Below are 17,515 nucleotides of genomic sequence, written 5' to 3' on the forward strand. Positions count from 1 at the left end.
GTTGCCCTCTGTTTTTTGTTTTTTCGTCCTCTATTTTTTGTTTTGATCAACCTTTTTATTTGTTTGAGTATAGAGAGGCACTAGCCGTTTTTTATCACCCCTTTGGACGTGCATTATGATCCACTGACCTTTGTATCAGAGGCCACCCTATACAGTGGAATCCACCACCGTCTTTGCTGTAGATGGGTCTTGTGCATGTAGACGTAAGAGGAATTGATTTGTTAAAATTGAAGGGGGTAGAAAGATATGGAAATTAAATGCCATATTAGCATACCAACAGCATGTCAGCTTAATTTTTAGTTTGGGGACTGATATCAGTCCAAGGGATCTCCCAAGATATAATCCAATTTTTTGCACCGGCTGACGAGTTCTTAAATGAGCGAAATTCTGTTACTTTGTAAAAAGCGAAATCCTATGTTTGTCTTTTTCTTCTTAATTTTTTACAATTGGGGCAATTCGATATTCAAGCACGGACGCCCCTCGCTAGTATGCTATTACCCCAACCAATATTTTATCCTTACGGCGTTTGGTGTAGGCCTCACAAAAAAGAAAGATTTTGCCATCTACCATCATACGCCTTTCAAACTATTAATTATTGTTTTATTGTTAATTTGCTTGGCGAGGCAGAGGCAGGCTCAGCCCATTCGCCTCTCCCGGCTAGCTGAAGGCTGAAGCCCTTCCCTCTCGGCTCTCCCTATCCGCTAACTAGCTAATATAATAATACTCTATGAAATCAAATCCCTTTGCCCCCCGTAATCACCTGCCAACCACATCCTCCACCAATAATCAAAATAATGGCCAGTGGCCTAGTGCTTTACTGCTTTCTCTAGATTCCAACTTTTATATTATATAATATAAAAAAGCATTGATGATCATGTGATAACGATGATTAGAGAGGCATCTAATTAATGTTGCGCCGTAGCGTTATAAGTCCTTTTATTTTTCTTGGAAATGGGGTACAGGTACAGGATCCGCTGGCCGCAGCACTCTATCCAATCTCATTTCTTTCCTTCTTTATGTTTATGATTCTATTTACATGACCCCACCAACCGGTCCATCCCAATGCCCCTAGTATTGATGATCACATGCTATGCTTACATCTTGGAAAAAAGTTTTTCAAAGTTCCAACTACCAATAATCTTTTTTTCTTCTTTTATGAGACCGAATCAGCCCCCACAACGTCCCAAAGCACATCCCCTTTCGCATCTCCGCCCCACACAATGTGCGACTGACACCTGTCTAATTGCACACGGTTTTAAACTTCTTCCATATTTCCGCCCCCTGAACCTTAAATCGGAGTTTCTGACCCCATTTTAGCCCGAACTCAGATCTTCGCCCCCATTTTTGGCATTGGCAATCGCTCCAGCCACCATCACCAGGTATATTCCAACCCTAGTTTTTTGTGTGGGTGTTTTTCATTTCAAGAAACCAGTGCTCTATGAAGAAAAAACTAAGCATACTTCAAGAAACTAGTGCTCAACCAAACACCGGTGCCAGAGCGATCGTCGGTGCCGGAGAGGGAGGTGGAAGAGGGTAAAAAAAAGTCTCTGGTTTGAAATGAAAAACAAAACATTAAAGGGGGTTTCTGTGGTTTGAAATGAAAAAACCAAACACCCACACAAAAATGAGGGTGAGGATCGTTGGTGCCGGAGATGAGGGTGAGGATCTAAGCTCGGGCTAAAACAGGGGTTAGAGTCCGATTTGAAGTTCAGAGAGCAGGAATATGGGAGAAGCTCGAACTTTGCCCTTTTGAGATCGTTTTGGGGCTAACAAGCGAGGCTAACGTCCATCCCATTAACTCCGCACGTGGGAACGCCCCACTACGTGCGACTGAACAGGTGTTAGTCACACGTTCTGTGGGGCGATTGTTGAGCGAGGCACGGTGGGGCGGAGATGTGAACTCGTCATGTATTGGAAACATTATCATCATTTTTTATATTATCTTCAGGAGATATTTCCAATACACGGCGGGGATGTACTGTAAAACGTTGTTGAGGGTAGTCTTGTGGGGATGATTTGAATTCTTCTTTTATACATGGGTTGTAGCGGGAATGGTAATGGACCTGTTCATCTTGCGCTCAATCAATTGAGTTCGAGGCTTGTTTTGTAGTGATGATATTACTGGATCCCCTCCGAGGCTCCGATGTGGCTGATTCAGTGATTCGCTGTCTAAAAAGCTAATAACAATATAACATATTACCTTTAACAGAAAACCAATGTTTTAAAAATCAACCGGAGGTCAAACCATTTTTGTCCTCATATCACGGGTCAGACGGTGCCTAATATATATAATCTTTATATTTAATTTATGTTTGTTAATTCAGTTTTAAATTTTTTATTTGTAAAAAATATGAAAAATTATAATTTGAGGGCTAAAAAAGTGTTTTTTGAAAAAAAAAATAGCGGGACAAGGCACCTACTTAGGACAGATCTCAAAAAATTATCCCCCAAAAAAAAAAAATCACCTCAATTGGACAGTAGAATGCAAAGCTATGGCCTCCTGAATTTTGCATACATAGTATGCGACCTATGACCCAATCACCGAGTTGAATGGGTCAACGGTCCAACCGTCTAGGTAAGACGGTTTTTGACCAAATCAACATTTTCTTTTACATTTTCCAAGTTTTACTCAAGCCAGACCCAAAATCTTGACCGGGTAATAATTTGAGTGATTCAACCGACTGGGTCAACGACAAGTTGAAAACACTGCTGAAAAGTACATTATATTTGTAAACTGATAATTCCTAATAATTATCCCCTCCAAGAGACTTCCCATAGTCTGTTTAATTCAAACAAAAATCAGAGTGAGAATTAAAATCAAATAGAATGGAATTTCATTCTCAAGGGAGGGGGAGAGAATAGCCATTCCCTCAAATGGGAAAATGCCATTTCACCAAAAATAGTAATGGAGTTCCAATTCCACCTAACCAAACAGTTTAAACTGGAATGACCCATTCTGATTCCAATTCCAGACACCTATTCCCACGAACTAAATTCCAATTCCAGACCTCTATTCCTGCAAATCAAACCGTATACTACATCTGAATCGAAGATGTGTTGTTGTGAACCAAGGGGGGCAGCCCATCTCCATTACCCATTACCCCAACCCTGGTGGCCACGGAAATTAAAACAAGAAGTGAACAAAGAAAATACAGAATAAAAACAAGTCTAAGTAAACAATGAAAAATGGATCGAAGAGTAGACCCGATGTGTGGCAAAATTTCGACCACCCACTGGAAAAAAAGGAATTAAAAATCCAATCAAGGCCATTCTTTGGCTCTACTACCATACTATGTAAAATATGCTGATCTTACAACATACTTATGCTGGAATCAGAATTCCATTCCCATTTCTGCTGGAATAACATTCCCCATTTGAAGGAATGGCCAATCCCTGCCCCTCGGAAATGAAATATCATTCCTGCTGATTCCAATTCTCATTCCCATTCCTGTCTGAAGCAAATAGACTATGGGAATAGACCATTCCGATTCCGACTCCGACTGTAAACCAAACCGACCCTTATTAGTTACTACTGATAAAAAATAAGGAGATCCAGCGACTATGAATAACTCCTAGCAACAAAATGTGCTCCTGATGCCACGTCTGTTACTAGAGCTCAAAAAGGAATCAAATAGTTGCCCAAAGAGCTCCAGATTCATCTTGATTGACACTCGTGTGTTGATGAAGCAACGAGCATGTTGCCAATTTGTGAAAAGGGAAGACAATCTGCTACCCATGCTTTACCTCTTAAGGACTGTGGTTTAATCGCCTCCAGACTAGTTTTCTGTTTATCTTAAAGATTGTGCCGAGTTTCAATTCCCAATTTCTTTGTTGCCTCTTTTACTGTTTTCTGTTTTTCTGTCATCTCTCTTTTTTGTTTGATCTTCGTATGTGCTGTTTTCTTGTTGATTAATGAATATTTTTATATCTGCATTTATGTTCAACAATTAGTTCAATTCAATCATTTCCGAATACAATTCAAAACAAACAACCAAAGAATTATGTAACCCAGCAAGCAAAAGAACCAAATGCATCAATAATCAAGAAATGTGAAAAGCGCTGGGTGTAGTCTTTTCTTTTTTTAGAGCTTTCTTCCGCTTCCTCTCACTTTGGGGTTCTTTGCCCTTCAGGTCATTGCAAAAGGATCTCAATGAGGTAGCCAGGTTCTCATTCCTATGTGCTGAAACCAAACTGAAGCAAGGTTATGCTCTCACAAAGTTCATAATGTATGTAGTGGTTAGCATGTAAGGATGAAAACCATCTTGTTCCTTTTAAGCCAACTCTTGAATCAACAAGAGAAATTGAGAAAATTTCAATAGCTCAAAATTAATTAGATACTAAAAACTTTTTACAATGCTTGTATGATAGCTTTTTATAAGAAATAAAACCCTAACTTAAGACAAAAGTGAGGTTCTACCTAAAATAGAATTCCAAAATCCACATCACAAACTGATACCTTGTCAGTAAAAGGGAATTGCCCCAGATTCACAAGATCTCAGTGGTCTCGTTGAATGGCTAACTGAAAAACCTAGCCCATGACACCTAAAGTCATGTAAAATGGATGAATTTTACCCCTAACTCAGAACACAAAAAGTGACCAAACTGAAACACACAGAACTACTAGAAGGAATAATAATTCCCAGTACAAATGAAAAGACTTTCTACTCTACTTCTACATCAATCTGTATAAGCACACGGTCAAGGAACAAAAATGCATCTTGTGAAGAATAAAAAACAATACGATAAAGTGGGGGAATTCATCCAACCCAACAAACAATGGAGTATGAGAAAAATGCAGAGCTAAACCACATAAGATGGGATCCAAACCATCTTGGCTATTCCAATACCTCCTTTACCAGGATAAATGGTAGGGCCCTGGAGTGAATGAAAAGCCCGTGAATTAGTCTTCAAGGTAAAATGTTATCATAAAATCAAGATTTTCCTTAGTTTAATGAGAAACAACTTGCCTATCAAGCAACTTCTTGTAGAGAGAGGGATTGATAATGTTGTGAAATTAATGAAGAAATTGCACATATTCAAAGAATGCTTATTTGTAACACAAATATGGAATTTACTGGAATGTCAAGATATTAATCCAAAGATTTATCAAAAAAAAAATGATATTAATCCAAAGAATGAGGATAGGATTTTGGAAAACTAATCATGATAATGAGGGGATGGGAAAAGTTCATATGAAGTGCATGGAACAAGAGAAATAAATACCTATTCAATGGACATTGGTGGTAGCATCTAGGAAAGAAATGGCACTAGACAAATATAATCAAGTCAACAAAATCTGCCTATAGAAGGGACTCCAAGCTTATAATTGAATGCCTGCAAGGGAAGGCGAGTATCCCACTGGCACATCAAAGGATATCTGGAGTATATGGAGCATAGAAAGAGAAAGCAACATCAAGCAGTGGATTTTCTATCCAACAGGGCATCGACATAATGCAGCCAGTCAGGACCTTGAAACTCTTTTTTTGAGAGAAAGGTAACTGAATTCATTAAGAAAAGAGAAGGGTACACAAGAAGGTGTACACATATAACGAAAATAAAAACAAAAACAGGGATCAGATCTTTAGGAATTATACAGGAGGAAACTTATCAGAGTACAAATATTCTAACAGAGCACCTAATTTTGCTAGTCCATCTGCAAGAGCATTAAATTCCCTTGGAATCCAAATCAGGTTTGCATTAGAAGCAGTCAGTAAATCCCTTGCCTCCGTCAGAAAGTGACTAAGTCTCCACAGCCTGGGGAGATGGTAGCTTCTCCGTCAGGGTGGGGTTTCCAAACACGGGAGTCTAGGGAGTATGGGGAAATGTAGACTTCTCTGAGAGAATGGAGAAGTTCAGTTAAATCACAGATCTCCGAATCCCTTAAGGGCCTTCTAAGATTCAAGTTTATGTTGCTCTTAGAGGGGGAAGAGGGGAGGCACTGGGAGATGGTAGCTTCTTTGTTTAGAGTGAGATTAAAAAGTCTAGGGTAAGAATCTGCTAAAGTGGCATTTCCCCACCACAGGTCAGTCCAGAATTTTATTCTAGTACCATTACCCACTTTAAACCTTAAAAAAGGACCAAAAAATTTGTAGCTAGAGATGATACCTTTCCAAGGGCTTGAGGGAGCTACTCGGTTTGAATGAATGTTGCATTTCCAACCATTTGTGTTCAACCCATACTTGCTGGTGATAACAGCTGCCCAAAGAGAATTTGTTTCTGTAGGGAATCTCCACAGCCACTTTCCAAGAAGAGCAGTGTTCTTCTCCTTCAAGTGTCCAATCTCCAACCCTCCAGCCTCTTTAGACTTACAGACCTGAGCCCAATTCACTAGATGACTACTTAGACTCTTTTTCTCTCCTCCACCTTCCCAAAAGAAGTCTCTTTGGAGTTTTTTCAATCTGTAATCTGATTTTCATAGGAACCTGAAACACTGAGAGAAAGTATATAGGCAGGTTTGCTAGAGCAGCCTTAATGAGGGTAAGTCTCCCCCCTTTAGAGAGAAAGCAACGTTTCCAAGTGGCTAGCTTCTTCTCATATTTTTCAAATACTGGTTCCAAAAAGTTTGGACTTTTTGGGTTCCCTCCCAAAGCCTTAATGATGGACCTTCTCATAAGTGAGGGGAAGGTTTTCCACTCTGCAGTTCAGAATTGCCTGGAAACTTTCTAGAAGAGCTCCATCGACTAAGTTTATAGCCACTATACTGCTCTTTGAGTAGTTAACCCTTAGTCCTGTGACTAGTTCAAAACAGTTTAGCACCTTTTTTCACATTTATTTTTATTTTTATTTTTTTTATCAATAACACTTTCATTAATTCATCAATAGAAGATTTACAAAAGGAAGACAAACACGCTTATCTTCCAAGAGCAACAAAGAACCCCAAGAAAAGGAAAAAAGAAAGAGAAAAGAAAGAAAACACACTAAAGTTACAGCTTGGCCCAAAAAAGTGAATCCCTTTCTGCCCCTTGTTTAGCTAAACTGTCAACTAGGGAATTAGTCGATCTTTTAACCCAACGTATCTTAACTTCCATCTCCCGCACCAGCCACTTGAATTTCCTCCTCTCATTATTGTACTTCCATAAGCCATTGTGATCTTTAAGCAGCCACCCTATCACCACCTCTGAATCCCCTTCAATTAAGAGTTTTCTGATGTTCAACTCCTTGGCTTTTTGGACTCCTTCCATAACTGCAAAGATCTCAGCTCTAAGGGAGTCACCCACTCCAATTGGGCCTGAGAACATGGCAGAAATGACCCCATTTCCATCCCTAAAAACACCCCCAATCCCCGATTGTCCCGGATTTCCCCTGCTACACCCATCAAAGTTTAGTTTCACGAATCCACTAGGTGGAGGGGTCCAAGCCACACTCATTACTGACTTAGTTTGTGTGCAACTTGCAATTTCACCCCACTTCCTCAACATGTCATCCACAGTGTAATCTGTGAAAAGCTCCAAAGATTTCAGCCACTGTACCGCCCTAATATGAATGATAGCCCTCAGATCTGCTACTCCTCTCTGAGCTTCTAAGAATATCTTGGAGTTTCTTTCTTCCCAAAGTGTCCAACATACTGCAGCCCTTAGTCCTCTCCACATTGTCCTTCCCCTTTTTATCCGCCACCTGAAAAAAGAAGGGGAAAAAAGGCCTTGCAAGTCTGATGGGGGGTTCCAGCAACAACCAAATAGGGACAAAGCCCATTCCCAAATTGACCTCGCAACATGGCAAGACATCAGTAGGTGAAGACCAGTCTCCCCATCCGCTTTACAAAGAACACACCACTGAAGTGACAAACAAGTATTGGGTCTCTTCTTTTGGAGTAAATCACCAGTGTTGATTCTTTCCAGATAGGCTTCCCAACAAAAACTACCAACCCTAGGAGGTATTGCTCTGCACCAAACCTCATCAACAGAAAAAGGAGGGAAGGTAGGACTGGTGGACTGACTCAAGACTTTGAAGAAAGAAGCACAAGTAAAAATGCCATTGGGAGAAGGTGTCCAAATTCTAGAGTCCGCCCTAGTGGGGTCTAAGACAACGTTATCAAGAGTTGCAATAAGGCTCAAAATAGTGTCAAAGTCTGAGTCCCTCAAATCCCTTCTTAGACCCAAGTTCCACCCAATCCCAAAAATGGAAGAGGACGGGGTGGTAAAAGACGAGATTGGTTCATTTTTCAAATCAGAAAGAGAAAACAAAGAAGGAAACTGATCCTTTAGAGGGGCACTCCCCACCCAGGTTTTTTCACATTTATTATATTCTCCATGTCGGCCTCCAAGAAGAGAATAATGTTGTCTACAAATTGGAGGTGGGAAACAATTAGGGCATCTCTTCCTACCTCAAAACCTTTAAATAAATTTAGACTTTTAGCCATGTCTACAAGCTGGCAGAAAACATCCACCACCAAAGTAAAGAGGAAAGGGGAGAGAGGACAACCCTGTGGAAGTCCTCTTGCTTTAAAATAACCTTTGGACTCTCCGTTCAGTAGAATCGAAAACCAGGTTGAACTGATGCAGCCTTTTATCCACTTCGCCCAATTAGAATCGAAACCCCTTAGTTTCAGAACTTGGAGAAGGCAGTCCCAATCTACTTTGTCGTAAGCTTTTTCTAGATCAAGTTTCACAAGGATACCCGGCCTACCGCTCTTTCTTCTCTCTCCAACACATTTATTTGCTATTAAAATGCTGTCCACAATTTGTCTACCTTCCATGAATGCAAACTGGTTAGGAGATACTAGATCTCTTAGGTCTTCTCTAAGCCTTTTTGCCAACACCTTAGCCAAGATTTTGTACATGCTTCCCACTAAACTTATTGGCCTGAAATCTTTCACTTCCAATACACCTCCTTTCTTCGGGATGAGACAAATGAAAGTTGAGTTGTTTCCTTTGTTTATCACAGCCGATGAGTGAAAATCTTTGAAAACCTCCAAGAGGTCATTTTTTACAACATCCCAGTAGATCTGAAAGAAGAGGATGGGAAAACCATCTGGTCCAGGAGCTCTGTCTCCGTCCATGTCATAAACTGCTTCCCTGATTTCTTCTTCCTGAAACTCTCTTTCAAGCCAATTCCTCTTTTCTTCAGATAGAGTTGACCCTTCCCAGCTTCTTAAAGTCAAATTTCTGAAACTTTCCTTAGAATATAGATCTTTGAAATGATTGAGAAAAGCCTCAGTTATCTCATCTGCATCATCCACCTCCCTTTGGTCCACTTTAATTTTTGAAATATGATTTTTCTTTCACCTACCTGAAACGAAGATGTGGAAAAATTTTGTGTTGTTATCACCTTCCTTTAGCCATCTAATTCTGGACCTTTGCCTCCAAAAAATTTCTTCCCTTCTAACAACCTTTTCCCAAGAAATCCTCAAAACTTCTCTTCTCCTTTTTCCATCTACATCCAAGGAAGGTACCTAACTGTTCTTTTTTATCTAGGTTTTCCAGCTCCGAAAGTATGGATCTCTTTTCCTCTATAAAGGATTGAAACTCTTCTTTTCCCCATGCCTTCAGATTTCTTTTTACATATTTCAATTTTTGAAGAAACCTGTAACTTGCCCAACCTTCTACTTTGCTTTCCTCCCACCAGGAAGCCACTTTCTTATGGAAGTCCTTGTGCAAGGTCCAAACTTTTTCTAGTCTAAACGGAACTTTTCCTTTCGGAATCTTGTCTGTCCGCAAGACTAGGGGCCAGTGGTCTGTAGTACAGCGAGGTCTAATTTCTTCATTGAGATCTGGAAACTGCTCTACCCAGTCTGGAGAAACCAAGAATATATCAAGTTTTCTTGAAGATTTGATCAGGTAAATTGGCCATTTTGGAGGGAGATCAAAAAGATTATGCCTGGAAATAAACTTGAGAAATCCTTCATACTTCTGGTCACTGATCTTCTGTTGGAATTTTCCTGGGAGAATCTTGTGACATTGAAGTCATCCCCTATGACCCAAGGAATATCATCATATTCATGCAGCGAACAGAAATAGTATACACTCCCTCCAAAATTCAATTAAAGCCATCGGATTTGTTACTGAAGAGAACAGAAATAGTATATACTCCTTTGTCTATCTCAATACCGGAAACTTCCTCTTCATTTCAGGCCAAGATGATTCCCCCCAAAGTGCCAACAGCAGGAAGAACAACCCAATTCTTTCCTTGAAGTCCCCAAATTGCTCACAACAACTTTCTATCCACCGCTTCTTTCTTAGTTTCTTGTAAGATAACTATATCTGGCCTTTCTCTTCTTAAAGTGTTTTTTTACCAGACTTCTCTTTATCTGACCTCCCAAACCTCTTACGTTCCAACTTAACAGCTTCATTTTGCTCTAGATACTGATTTTCCCTTATCTGACCTAGATCCAGAAATTTTGTTATCAGTTAAACCCCATTGAAGTCTCTTCAATTCTCTTTTTGAACTCCTTTTTCCACATTTCCCTGTGGCAGCTTTCCCGTTGCTACAACTTCCAATCTTTTGTCCCTTACTGAGAGAGGTTTCCTTTTCTCCACTTATCCCCAATTTCTTTGCCATGTCTAGGGTACCTTCTTCCGGTTGCTCGCCTCTTGTGTGACTATTTAAGCAAGCAGAACTACTTCCCGACTTTCCTTTATGATTTGGGTTGACACTTGGTTGAGAGAGCACACCATTCAAACCTGAAAAGCCAGAAGAGAAGGCACTGTGAGATGACGGATTAGCAGACAAAACTGATTGTGGAAAAGGTAACAAAGGAGAAGAGGGGAAGGAAACTCTAGAAGGATCGAGATGTTCAAGAGGAGAGATGGAAGGAGAAGGCGAGTCTCTTCCTTGGTCCTTCTCAAGGTTTGATGGATTGCAGTCCTTCTTGTAATCCGGATTAACTAGGTGCATCTGTTCAAGCAACTCTACACTCCCCCACGCTTGCCATTGAAAAGTTCTTTTGCTCTTGATTCTTGAAAGCACTGCTTCCCTTGGATCTGATTCGGCCTCTGAGATGTAAGGGCTCGTTTCTTCATCAGCTTCTGAGACATAACTCTCAAAAATTGAGGAGAAGCTTGAGCTTTTTGGGGAGGAAGGAGGTCTGTGAATTTCTTTCTGATGTTTTCCAAATCTAGGAGGGGTTCCTAGAATCAGATCTGAAGAGAACGTTGGTGTCTCTGGTGGGATTTTCACGCTACGCTCAATTCTTTCTGTGGCCAGCGCATAGGGATACTTCTTTAAGACTTCGGCCCAGGGAGAGTTGTGGGCTTGGGCCTCCTATCTTTCCAAATTTGAAAGGACTCTCGTCAGGAAAGGGGCCCACTTCTAGCGATCTGTTTGAAATTTGAACAGCTTTAGAGCAAGTAGCAGGTCCCACCCTGCTTTTTCGGCTCTTCTTTTTTTGAGGTCGAGAAAGGGATCTTTTAGTAAGACTTTGGGCCTGTTCGTTTCCTCTTAACTCTTATTTCTTAAGAGGAATCTTCCAACTTTAAGAGAAAATTGGTTGTTCGTTTCCTCTTATCTCTTATCTCTTAAAGTGCAATTATACAACTTTTTGTTTTCCAATGATACCCCCAAAAAGACAAACAAAAACTCTCATATATGGGGTCAAAATTGATATTTGATAGTTTTCAGAATTCAGAACAACATTTTCTGCATTCAAAGTTCAGAGGAAAGAAAAGTTCACCAATACCAATATACCTCTTAATGTAATTATTACACTTTCAAATGTCAGACTTCAAAGCAAACGAATAGGCCCTTCCTGTCGAGAGGTTACCTTCTGGCCTACGAAAATTTCTTGAAGTGGTTCTTGCAGGTACAGGAAGGTTTGGCCCTTCACCGAGGAGAGAGCGACGAGTTGACTCGGTCGTCTTCTCCACTTCTACTGAGATATAAAACCAGACTTTTCTATCTAGAAGAGGGATCAATCGAGGGATTGAATGAACTCCACGACTCTTCACTTTTATGTGAGCAAAGTTTAGGGCTTGAAGATTTGTCGTTTTGCTGTCGATCTCCACAAGAGCTCCACACAAGTTTCCGATTAGGGTAAACACTTCTTTGGTCCAAAGATGAAAGGGCAAGCCATGTATTTTTACCCATCCAAGGAAGTTTAGTCGGTCTGGAGCAATGTTTGCCATCGGAACCCAACGATCTAGACGAACTGGTTTTCCAAACAGAAGGATTTTTTCTAACTTGACCCACCTTAGGACTAGCTCCTCAGAAGGGGTGAAACCCACCGCTTTGTTGGCATTGAATGGAAAGAGACTCAAGATCTCTTTAGGGCTAACTTGACTTCTCTCCACAATAGGGAGTCTGCTTTAGAGTAGACAAATGTCTGCTTCAAGTTTCCGAAAGGTTTATTTTGGTGTACCACTAAGACGAAGGCAAAACTTCCAGCTTTTATGATTTTGCTTTTTTTCTCGAGTTGGGGGAAAATGTTCATGGTGGGGTTGAGTGGGTTAGAAATCTCTTTTGAGGGGATGTAAGCATTTAACAAATTGGCAAAGTTTTCCCAGCCTTCGTTAGAAGGTTCTTCTGGAATACAGATGTTTCTCAATTTGAGAGAATTTTCCCAGCAGCTCAGCCGAATAAACCTATCCATTTGTTCTCTCTTCGCTGAAGGATTAGAACTCTTCGCTTTTCATTTCGTTTTTTGTCTAGGAGTGGTCGTCTCTGATTTTTTACAACCTTTAGAATGAAATTTCTCCACCACTTTACTTCTTCCAAGGAAAGAACTAGCTTTGTCCAAGAACCTCTGCATCTTTCTATCACCTCGAGCAGTTCCTCTTCGTCACCTAAGAGTAGTTCCAAGTCGAAGGTCTTTTGGCTGATTGAAGCTACTCTTTTTCTGTTCCTCATCTTCATCCTCTATAGCTCTAGAGCCTGAGATTTGTCGTCGGTCGCCGATGTAGCTCTTGATTAAATCCACGTTCTCATGCTTGCGTCCATAATATCCAACTGAATGCAAAGAGAAGAGAATGGGAATGCAGAATGATTCCACAACTTCTGCTCAATGTGTGTGTAAACGTTCTTATAATAAGCTCAACCTCTTCTCTCCAACTGGTGGACTTGCTTTGTCTCCGCTTGTTCCTCAATTGTCTCCTCTCTCTTGCCGTCAACTGTCCACCTTTACCGAACTCAGGACCTTCTAACTCTTGATCAAATAGTGCTGCTTTAAGATCTTTAGAGGCAGGCTACCCCTTCTTTGGTATCGCTTCTGAAATGGAAAGAAGCCCAACCCCTCTACCAAACAAAAAAAGCAATAAGCATGGTGCAAATAAAAGAGGTTGAGCTGAAGACCACCATTCATCATATCCAATTCAGTTCTTACCCCAATTCTAACGTAGTCGAATGATCCTAACATTCAGTTCATGTCATTCTGTTCAACATTATAGGGGGATCAATTATGGATATTCTAGAAAGGAAAAAGGCAATGTTTTAAAAAGTAGAGGCATGACACAAGGCATTCTACCACTTGGAGCTGTGATACATAGTTCAGGACGCAAGAGGCATAAACCTCCTGAGCACAAGGAGGCATAAGTATTGTGTATATTTTGCTGTTATGGTTTTATGTGGCTGGGTTCATATAGAGTGTTCTATGATTAGTTTTTTGGGGTCTAGGGGTATGTGCCCCCAGTGGAGCAGTGAGGCAGAAACCCTGCAAACCAACAAATCTGTACAAGGGCATTTTGATAATATTGCAATAAACAACTTTAGAGGATTTTCATCCTCTGCATTATGTCAATATATAGTGGAGAACATGATAAAATGGTTCCGTCACTTTTATCTATAACACTTTGATTATAAAAATTGACTTACAAGTGCTTTTTAAAAGCTCTTGTATAAAGCACAATAGAGGCGTACAACTCTAGGCTGTGCCTCCAGGCTTTTCCTTAACACACCACCTAGATGCATATCTCCAGGAGTTCACCACCAGTGCTTTTTAAAACACTCGGGAAAGGTCTACAGGTCATATTTGAAGATAAAGAATTATCCAATCAGGACAGATTAGCAATAAAAAGGTCAACCCCAGGAAATTATGCATGCCAGGAGTCTATAAGAGAAAAAGGACAATGTACTGCAACCATCCCCCTGACTTTAAGTTTTCTTCTTGGGTGACAGTAAATTACAGACAACTCCTTCCGCAAAAGATGAACATGTTTATCAAGTTAAAGAAATATACCACAGTTAAATTTAATAGAACTAGACTAGGTTAATAGTTGGTACTACCTGCTTTTTGTACAGCCAAGAGTAGATTTCTGAACATTGATGGATTCTTGTGACACCAATAACTATCAAAAACCCAAATTACATCATAAACTTACCAGAAAGTATGACATCTTCCATGTTTGCAGACTTGCGGCCCGCATGATGTGCAAATAGTTCCAAGTCTTTTGCCAACTGCTCTGCTTTTTCAGATGGTAAACCATTCATTAATTCAGACTGGCTTTGCCAAATAAATATCAGACACTATGAAACACAAGAAAACTGCAGCACAAACTCTGTTAAGTGATGATCTATAAATGTAGCATTATTAATTTGTGATGTCAGATCACTGCCTCATGGCACTGTTTATGGAGGATTTTTGTGGTGGCTCCACTCCTTTTAGATTAAAAAATGTGCATCTCACCTACCCATCCTTCAGACCAAACAACAAGCAAAGGAATGAGTCCAACCTTCGTTTTTCTTGTCACAAGGTTCTCATGTGCCTCATTGTTTTTAGAACTTAGACCAATCAGTCACGTCTCAAGTTTATACAAAATTTTATCCAAGGCCTTAGCAAATAGACTTAAGGATATAATGAATAGTGTTATCTCACCCCAACAAGGGACCTTTGTGACAAACTGACAGATTTTAGATTGAAAATTGAAATTTGATTGCAAATGAAGTTTTCAAGGAAATGCAATCAATGAGAAGACAAGGATGTGTGACCTAGAGAAGGAATTTGACACATAGATTGGGGCTATTTAAGATGGCTCTTGGGAAAATGGGCTTTGGAAGGTTTTGGATAAATGGATGACAAGCTGCATTACAATTCACTCCAGAATCTTCTGTGAAAAAAAAAGGTTTGAGGTCTAAATGCTTGTCCTTAGAAGCTGGGTGCAGTGTGGCAAGTTATGTGCCTAGCAGAAAAACATCAGTACCAACTTGGGAGAGGCCAGCTACTGTTAAACTAAAAATAAACTTTGATAGAGCAATAGAAATCATGAAGGAGAGCCCGTGCTAAGTTATTGTGGCCCAACAGGGGTAGGAATTCTTTGAGAGTTAAAACCTTAGCACTGCTCCAAATGCTGAAGCTGTGCACCATTCATGGATGGTTTAATCTCATCATTAAAGGCAAGTACGAGATTATGATTGATGGGCTCACATCAAGAGAAAAGGGCCCTTGGATTCTCAAATATCCTTTGAGAGAAATCAAATTACTTGTGTCCAGCATGACATTCAAATGGATACTCCAGGCTGCAAACAACCTAGCAGACAATGTTAACTAGGTAAGACGTGAGCAAAAATGTTTTGTACTGGGGACTACCTGTTCCAAGGAAGGATTTGTACCAAATTTAAGCTTGTTCCTATGTTTTCAAGGACAGCCTTGGAGCTGCTTATATCCTTTTGCCCTATAATTCTTCCTGGATTGTATGGCTCTCCTTTGAAATGAATGCATTGCACATTACTGACAAAAAAAATCTATAAATGCAGCATATATTGCATCTAAACAAGTTTTCAATAGCAAGGTTGTATTTTAGTTTGTAATTGAGTCATGATTTAGAAATGATAATGATGTATATGATGCATAAACACATATAGCTTATGACTCTAAGTGCTAGAATAGGATCCTTAACTGATGGATAAAGAATTTTATGCCCAGTTACAAACTTCATTGTTTTTCTCTAGTTCATATCTGAGGCTCGACCTAACATTAAGCTAATGGAAAAGAAAGATCATCAACAGTTGATCTATCTGATTTAAAAAATTATTGGAGGTAGCAATATTATGATATAAGTATATAACTAGAATAACATACAAAAAGAATAAAGAATGAAATAAGGTGGAAACAAAGATGATAGTGAAACTTTAGAAGAGAATAATGATAATACCATATATGGGCAAAATTCTCAGGAAGAAAACCCATTGAACAATGATGGTGCTTGAACTATTTGATGGAACGGAATGATGTTATACCATCATTCAAAAATATTATGTATAAGAATAGTATCACTGAAACACAACTTAACTCAACAAAGCATCATCCCAATTAATACATATAGTATTATGATCAAAGATTTTAGAAGCGATACCAAATGAAATGTATAATCTTGCAATTAATTGGTTGGTAGATGCAAGCAATTAACAAACTCTGCCTACATGAGTTTATCTTACACTGCTGGTCTCAAGCCTGGATAAAGGAAGGTTGCATTAGGTTGTCAGCCAGCATGTAAAACTTTTGCCAAACTCTTCTCAATATAGTTGGGATAAGGTTTGGATGGAAAACAAACTAGATTGTTGATTCAATTTAGTGCTGAGAATGTCCAATAACAAGTATCAGATCAAACAAAACAAACTCTAGTTTCTGCTTTCTGCCAGCCTAAGTGGCATGAAGGCTTTTGACTGAGACTTTGCTATCTACAACACTTAACAAAAAAAAAAAAGAAAAAAAAAAAAACTAAGGGGTATAGAGGTCTTTCTCCCAAATAAATGGCATAAGAAGATGCCATTTACCAGGAAAATAAAGGCCTCAGTGATCTAAATTTCCTGAAGTAGGAGGAATTTTACCTGAAATCTTGAAGGATACAATATTTACCCAAAGACTTAAATGGTACAGAGACGGATGTTTACCGGAAAGTTTTAAAGAACTACACTAACATAGTAATATAATTGACATCAAGAAAGGTTTGTCGCCTAAAAATCGAAAGACTATAACACTGACCCGGCAATCTAAATGTAAAATGAGAGGGATTTTTACCTGAAACTTAGAAGAAACGGACTAACCCAATAATTAAAATGGCATAAAAAGGGGATTCTGTTGCCTGGAGCTTTCCAGGCTACAGTACTGACCCAATAATCTTAATGGCACAAAATAACAAGGTTTTACCTGAAAATTTAAAGGCGAGGTCGGCTATGCACTCCATGACTGGCTGGGATATCTCCATTTCATTTCTTTTGGCTGCTCGATAACCAACTCAAATGGAGATACTGTATTAAAACAACTGATGAATCACAGCAACACCACAAAAAAGAAGTTATAGATTAAAAACCTCGTAAAAGAATCCTAACCTTCAGCCTCCGCAATTGAAACAGCGAAGAGTCGGAACCGATCCCTCAAGAGCTCTGTTTCTGCTTCGTCTTCTTCTCTCCCGAAATTGCTTTCCCCTTCTTCCATTAGATAGGGTTTTCCCTTATTTCTTCTGCCTTGATTCGTTCAGAGACAAATGGCGGGAAATATAGGCGATATGCATATGCCCAAGCCTGGCGCTGTCCGGCGACACACCTGGCATACGGATGTTTCATTTAAGCCCGCTCCCGGCCTGACTGACACAACGGGTCCAAGCTTGGGCCCATTCGCCGATGACCCAGTAGTTCGGATGGTAACTTGCGT

General features: G+C 39.8%; 1 protein-coding gene across 2 annotated transcripts; it reads right to left on the reverse strand.

Moving 5' to 3' along the window:
* Positions 1 to 3,951: 3,951 nt before the first annotated feature.
* Positions 3,952 to 17,448, reverse strand: LOC104592753 (Histone superfamily protein). 2 transcript variants are annotated; one of them, XM_010252224.3, is made up of 4 exons: positions 17,194 to 17,448; positions 17,012 to 17,083; positions 14,247 to 14,327; positions 3,952 to 4,180 (listed from the first exon to the last, which is right to left on the reverse strand). In XM_010252224.3, the coding sequence occupies exons 1-4, from the start codon at positions 17,297 to 17,299 to the stop codon at positions 4,041 to 4,043; spliced, it is 399 nt and encodes a 132-aa protein (XP_010250526.1). In that variant the 5' UTR covers positions 17,300 to 17,448; the 3' UTR covers positions 3,952 to 4,040. The 2 variants fall into 2 exon arrangements, with proteins under 2 accessions (XP_010250526.1, XP_088757122.1); XM_088900996.1 differs by having other exon boundaries at positions 14,247 to 14,330.
* Between the last annotated feature and the right edge of the window lie 67 nt (positions 17,449 to 17,515).

Source organism: Nelumbo nucifera, chromosome 3, assembly GCF_055504915.1.
Source record: "Nelumbo nucifera cultivar China Antique chromosome 3, China Antique-T2T, whole genome shotgun sequence".
Classification (NCBI taxonomy): domain Eukaryota; kingdom Viridiplantae; phylum Streptophyta; class Magnoliopsida; order Proteales; family Nelumbonaceae; genus Nelumbo; species Nelumbo nucifera.